Source organism: Hydra vulgaris, chromosome 09 (genome assembly GCF_038396675.1).
Source record: "Hydra vulgaris chromosome 09, alternate assembly HydraT2T_AEP".
Lineage (NCBI taxonomy): Eukaryota > Metazoa > Cnidaria > Hydrozoa > Anthoathecata > Hydridae > Hydra > Hydra vulgaris.
This window is the reverse complement of record NC_088928.1, coordinates 13,590,001-13,597,500: the sequence shown is the minus strand read 5'-3', so window position 1 is coordinate 13,597,500 and position 7,500 is coordinate 13,590,001. Positions and strand designations below refer to the sequence as shown.

Below are 7,500 nucleotides of genomic sequence, written 5' to 3'. Positions count from 1 at the left end.
AGAGGGATGAAACAGAAAACAAAATATTATATTGTTAAAATAGTTATTATAAATTACCATAATTAAAATTTAATGAGCTACATCTGTCTTTATTTCAATGTCTGTGTTTTTAGGAATTTTGTTTGACAGTTTTTAATTTTAATAATTGTATTTAGCCTAATTTCAACTATTTTTAGTAAATTTTTGCTGTTTGTATTGACACTCCCTAACATAATTCTTTCTCTTTTCTGTTATAGAATTCAAAAGATTTAAACCCTTATGTTGTTTCTGAAGATCCTTTTTTTAACTGCACAGGTGAAGAAACAAATTTATGGGATTGTAAATTTTCTCATGAGAAATTGGGAGGTTGTACAAATCAACAACCAATCAAAATTACCTGTAAAAAAAGAGTAGAGTATTTAGTAAGTTGAGCATTTTTTTTTGTGTGTGTAAAGATGCTTGAAAAATGAAGTATAATATAGATACTTCAGATCATATAAAGGGTGTGTTAAATTTATTATGTGATATTTAAAAATGGTCTGTCTAGATACTGACAAAGTATATATTTATTTATAAATATATGTATAAATTAATAAATTTTATCATTAACAAATACATATTTAGAAGAACCAAATTCGCCTTAGAGGGGGCTATAGAGCAGGAGAAGGACGAGTAGAAATTTTCAATGGTAATATTTGGGGTACAATATGTGATGATGGATGGGACTTGATTGATGCCAGTGTTGTATGTAAAGAATTAGGATTTGGTTCAGCTGCTGAAGCTAGTCACTGGGCAGATCATGGTGAAGGTTTAGGAGCTGTATGTTTTAAACATATTTTGTAATTATTCATAGAATTTTTTTTTACAATATTTTTACATGTTGCAAAAAATTTTATACTATAAAGTATATAGCAGTTGGTAATGTTGTACCTGCCATGATCAGAGATGTACAAATATATCAAGCTTGTTCAAATTTAGCAACTTTAAATTTGTAACATTTTTATATTAAAGTGATTTAATATAGAAAAAGCAACCCCTATATAAGTTTAAAAACTTAAGAAAAACATTTCTTTTAATTAAAAGTGTGCCTGCCAAAACCCAACCCCCAGCCAATGTATGTACACTCAACTTTGCCTATGGCTACATAAATCAGTTGATATATATACTCTTCACTGGCTTTATGGGTAGACTGTATTGAAACATTTTATGTTAATATTTCTTTAAAGATATTAGCGACTGATATCCAATGCAGTGGAAGTGAACGCTATTTGCATCAATGTATTCAATCAAAAAACACTTCTTTATGTTCCCACAGTGAAGATGCTGGCGTCAGGTGTAATGTTCCACACATTGTTTATAAGGTTACATTTTTTTATTTTATATGAAGTATTTTTTTATAAATTTTAATATGAAATAGTTTATAGAACAAAAAGTAATAAATATTTTAATATCTTTTTACTTACTGTGTCTTGTTTATTCATTTTGTATCATTTCGTGCTCAATTTTACAAAAATTGTGTATTATCTCCAATCATTTTGTGTCTTGCATCCTTTGATCTTTTGTCTGATTTCCATTTGTGGTAATGATATAAAAAGACATGCAAATTACTCCTTTTTATCTTTAGGATGTACGATTATTTGGTGGAATTACCAATTTTGAAGGAAGAATTGAAGTCACTTTTGATGGGTCTACTTGGGGTGGTATATGTGGCATTGGATTTTCAGAAAGAGAGGGAAAAGTGTTGTGTCGACAACTTAGTTTAGGATATGTGAGTTGGGCATCCAAATCATATAAATTTGGTAATATTTTAAACTTTTATTAAAATTTTTGTGTATACTGTTTGACAAATTATATAAATTAAAAGTCAACGCGGTTTGCTTGACACAAAATAAATTATCATATTCACTTAACACAAAGTCTATTTTTATCTAGTAGCAAATATTTAGTAACACAAGATGAATTTTTATAACTCAAACAAAAATAAGATAAGCATAAAGTTTGTTTTTTCTATCTTAAAAATCCTTTATTAAATACAGTGGTTGTTTTTTTTTAAGTTTTTTAGATCAACATAACTTAAAGTAATAACAAAGTTGTAGCATAACAAAAAATATTATTTAAATGTATTTTTTCTTTTTACTTTATGATACAGGTATAAACTACAAAAAGCTTATGTACAATGTTAAATGTATGGGAAATGAGAACTCTATAAAAGACTGTAGTTATAAAACATATGGTTCATGTCGATATTATGATATGGCATCTGTTATTTGTACTAAATGTAGGAATATTTTTTTAAATAATTTTTAGGCCAAATAAGATTTCTTCAGCAGTTTGGATAAAAAAATTTTTTGTATTTTATTATTATTATTGTTATACGAATAAAAAAAACTTGTTTTTTAATGCAGTATTAATACAAATTAAAAATTACTAATATTTTTGTAGATTGTATATTTTACTTATTTTTTAATAACTTTTCAATTTTTATTAAACTTTTAGATGTTCCTGATCTGGTAATGGATATTTCAACATTTGAACAAAGCATAAAAGTTGAAAGCCATATTATGTCTCAGCTAAAATGTTCTTTTGAAGAGAAATGTCTTTCGCCTATTGTTGATAGCTCATATTTTTTAAACAGAAATATAAAAAGAAAATTGCTTAAGTTTACTTCCCGGTTTCTTAATAAAGGAACAGTTGCTTTTCGACCAAATGTTCATAAAGAAAATTGGAAATGGCACAAATGTCATCAGCACTATCACTCACAAGAAACATTTGCTGTGTATGATCTTATAGGTATTATATATATATGTATAAATAATAAAGCTAAGGATCACACTGGTCTTAATAATATTAATTACTGCACATCTAGGTCTAAAATTCACTAATGACAAAATAGTGAAATAGCAATAAGCTTCTGAGAATGACCATGTTTTAAGTTTGTGCCACTGTGTAAAAAGATTATTTTAAATTTAATTTTTTAATTTTTTATACCTGTTTTATATAGATATACAACTTTTTTTGCTTATGTGATTCCATTCTTTATTCTAAGGTTACTACCTCTTGTATTTCATCTGAGTAGAAAGGTTTTAAAGACTTTCAATAGTGTCATTAACAAGGGCAAGTATAACATTTCATCTGTCATACATGGGTTTGGTCTTATTACGCAATGGTTGAATTAAATGACAACCAATTGCAATATCTTGAAAAAGTCTGGACTTCAAAATTTTAGTCTATGCAAAACTGTTTACTTTGTTATCATGGGGTGAATTAACTTAAATTTGTTAGTAAAAAGTCATAAAAAACTAAACAAAAAACTTAAGACTACAAAAGTACACTATACTAACTGTGTAATAAAAATAATAACACTATAATACGGTTATTATTTTTTATAACACACTTTATACTTTATACTGTTAATTTGAACAAACAATAAATTTATAATTTGTTTGTTCAAATTAACACTTAATTAAGGTATTGTAAATAAAAAATGATTTAAGTAATTCCAAGTTTTAATTGAAGTAGAAATGCATCTAGAAAAAATGGAATAGATGTTCAAATAATATTAAAAACTTCAGGAACAAATACATAGTTTTATAAACAGTTTAGCATTTCTAAACTGTTTATAAAACTATGTAAGTGTAAATAATGGTCCAGTAAAAAGTGTGTTAATTTTAAAATCAACCAATAAAAAAATTTTATTCACCATTGGAACCATTTTTTTTCTTTATCATTATTGGTTCAAATAACAGTTGAACTCTTACATTTAATTATTGATAAAGAGTAAAAACCAGAATTTTTGAAGAAGATTTAAAAAAATATATTTGTATTATTAAATTTCAATATGTCTCCTACAAAAACAGATGTTAGTGCTTTATTCAGGCCTGTGGTTAACTACTTTGTATTATAAATCAATAATTGCAAATACTAATTAAATTTAATCATTTTAAAAACAACAATAATGCAACTTAATAGATAATATTGTTTATACTTTTTTTATTAAGGAAGTTTGTTTATAGTTCTTTATTCTTTTACTTTTACTTTCTACTTTTCAAGCACATTTAAATATACATATAATTACTGACTATCATTAAATATATTGAGTGATCTATTTGCCACAAATAGATCACTCAATATATTTAATGATTAAAGGTTTTAAAATAGTCTTGAAGTTTTTTTATCATTTTCAAATCCTCTTTTTCATTCCTTTAAATTCTGGACATAATTTGATCATTTTATGGCAAAAATTGAAGTTATTTAAGCCAGCTTTTATATATCTATATACATAGATAAAGCATATATTTGTACAAAATAGAGTCCTCAATGTTCTTAAATAGACAAAGCAATAATAAATTAGTAGAAAATTGCTTATCAAATTTTTTTCATTTTCACAGTATTTCATCAATAAGAGTTGCATCTTGTTGAAAAAAGGCTTCTGCATCCAATTTGACGGGTGCAAGAGCAGCAACAATGTTGTATAAAATGTTTATTTCATCATCACTGCAAATCAAATATGAAGAAATGTCTTTAAATACTTTTTTGATTAAAACTTTTTTTTTGAAAAACTGTTAAACTGTCTACAGTAGACTTGTTCCATCTTGTTCTGCAGTTAAGGATAAGGGGAAACCTCTTTTTTGTGTGTTTCTTGATTTCTTCTTGGAAGATGTCGTTTTTGACAGGAGATTTTCGAACTAACTTTACGATTTTTTTGACTTTTGTGATAACAGATTGCAAGTGTACTTTCACTCATGGAATGGGAATGTTTTAGTCCATAGAATCACCAAGAAAACTAACTTTGGTGTCAGATTCAGAATTGTCACTGCTAACCTCATCTTTGGCGCTTGTTACTTGCAATGTATTATTATCAATTTAAACTTTTTAAAATTATTTTTAGTTTTTAAATGATTAACTTTTTTATTTTAGTCGAAGCTCGCCTTCTCTGTTTTGCTGTTGGCCAAAAAGTCTTCATAATATACACCGCAATCTACAGACTTGATAATTTAATCAAGTGCTTTTAATAAGTTGTAAGTTTATGTCATTGGTTTTCTTGTTTCTTTACATCATTGATCCCTTAAACAAACAAAAAGAATCAATGGCATTTTGTAATAAAACTCTTTCGAATAAAACGGGCTTGAAGAAATTATCAAGTCTGTAGATTGCAGCGTATATTATGAAGACTTTTTGGCCTACAACAAAATGAAGAAGACAAGCTTCGACTAAAATAAAAAAGTTAGTTTTTTTTGGTATGCATATATTCTTTTGTTTTAATCAAAAAAAATTTAGCCCAAATTTTTATCATTCTCTTTAATATGAACACAACATGCCTCGGAGGTTTTGGATCCCTTTAACCAACATGATTTTACCGGTAAATTAATAAAATTGTTTTACCAATCGACCAGTAAATTTTTGGTAAAAGCTCAACCATATTATTGATGTAACAGTGTAAAATGAAAAAATTTGGTGTAAAGTAAAAAAAGTGATTCTTTACTAATTTACTATTGTTCTGTTACATACATCGACTATCTTATAGTCTGCTGTTGCAAAGGAGTGCCGCTAGATTGACTGAGGGTTTGGCATGGGGCAGCAATCTTTTCATTATTCTTTGTTTTTTTCTTTTACTGAAAACGCCTATGCTATAAAGAAAAAACTAGTAACAATTTTTTATCTATTTATGCTATAGTAGATATACTATATATATATATATATATATATATATATATATATATATATATATATATATATATATATATATATATATATATATATATATATATATATATATATATATATATATATATTTCTAATAATATTTTATTATTAGAAATTTGCACTGGATTTTGGTTACCAGTATCATCAGCTCGTAAAATTATACAAAATTTTTTCAATGTCAAAAACAGTTTAAAATTAATTGACGTCAACAACTAAATAGCTTTTTTCTTGTTTATGTGAAAATGTAAAAAATAGAGTCCAAAATTTAGTTTTAACAAATTGCCCATCATCTAGATTAATTCTGCTATTTAAAGGGGAACATTGGTACCTTTGTATTTTAAGAGCTTTGCACACTTTTTGATCAAGGTTTTTTTGTTTCCGCTTTAATTTTTTTCATGTTCTCCCACTTCATTCTTGCAATTAAAACTTATTATGGGTGGCTATTGCAGACAGGTAATGTTTTCCCTTGTTTAAACTTTTTAGATGTTGTTGTACGCATCTCTTTGAGCATTTGCATTCAATAAAATAAGTTTAGGCCTGACTAATGTGTCAATTTAGTTGTGCTTAATGTTAGTAATGTTCTTAAATTAGGATTTGGTTTGAAGACTTCTCTGTGGCCAGCTTTCCGAAATATTTTTCTTCATTTTGGGTATATTGATGGTATCCACGTTAACAATACGGTAGGGAGGTTAACAGGAAGTAATTCCTATTTCTTCCTCGATTTAACCATAATAAATAACACCAAAGATAAATATGAGTTTAGAGTTTACAGAAAGGTATAGATGGTTCTTCTGCACTAATCTATAAATAAATGCAGTTGATAAAACAAAATTGGAAAAACAATTGAATAAAACAAATTTAAAAAATTTGTTTTTTACATTGTTAATTACAATACATGTTTGGACTATTTCAAGAAAAAGCCAAAACATGTATTGTAATTTTATTTGTTCAAAAAAAAAAAAGGTTTTTTTTATTAATAAGTAAAAAAAATAAGTCTTATATATATATATATATATATATATATATATATATATATATATATATATATATATATATATATATATATATATATATATATATATATATATATATATAATAATAAACATAGTTCTATTACTTTTACAATGAAAAAAGAAATTCAATTAAAAATATCTTTTTTGGACTCTAAATAAAACAAACAATTCCACAATTACCACTGTTTTTCATAAGAAAACTTTCTTGTGACTCTACACAAATTTTTTTTAACTTTACTTCATTTTCATACAAAGTTAGTCTGGTAAAATGTTTAATCGATAGAGTTTATAAAATAAACAACACTAGTCTCAGTCTTAGCTATGATTTTGACAATCTTTTTAAAATTCTCAAACACAACTCGTACCCGTCTTGGTTGATTAAGAAAATCTATAGCTCTTCATCGCGTTCGGAAAACCTACAAAATTATCAATATTTTAAACTTCCTTATATTGGAAAAATATCTGAATTAACCAAACAAAGACTAAACGCAATCATTAAAAGATATTGTAAATCAGTCACCGTAAGATTGGTTTTTACTTCATTTAAAATTTCAATATTTTTTCCCGCAAAAGATCCCTTTCCTACAGACTTTAATTCATTCGTTGTCTATAAATTTGAATGCGCAGGCTGTAAATCCTGTTATATTGGTGAAACTACTTGCCATTTAAAGACATGAATAATCAAGCACCAAAAAAGGGATAAAAACTCACACATTTATAAACATATTCATTCAAATGAAAGTTGTTTTAATAGTTTTAATCATGCTAATTTTTCAATTTTAGATTCAGCCTCCAACAAATTTAT

At 26.0% G+C, this 7,500-nt stretch overlaps 1 protein-coding gene across 1 annotated transcript in view; it reads left to right on the top strand.

Moving 5' to 3' along the window:
• Positions 1–7,500, top strand: part of LOC100202001 (lysyl oxidase homolog 2B) — a 23,288-nt gene that overhangs the window by 9,626 nt on the left and 6,162 nt on the right. The window contains exons 4-9 of the mRNA XM_065804791.1: positions 237–401; positions 604–798; positions 1,206–1,340; positions 1,604–1,778; positions 2,129–2,257; positions 2,476–2,769. Coding sequence (XP_065660863.1) covers positions 237–401; positions 604–798; positions 1,206–1,340; positions 1,604–1,778; positions 2,129–2,257; positions 2,476–2,769 — 1,093 coding nt within the window. The remainder of the gene's footprint in view (positions 1–236; positions 402–603; positions 799–1,205; positions 1,341–1,603; positions 1,779–2,128; positions 2,258–2,475; positions 2,770–7,500) is intronic.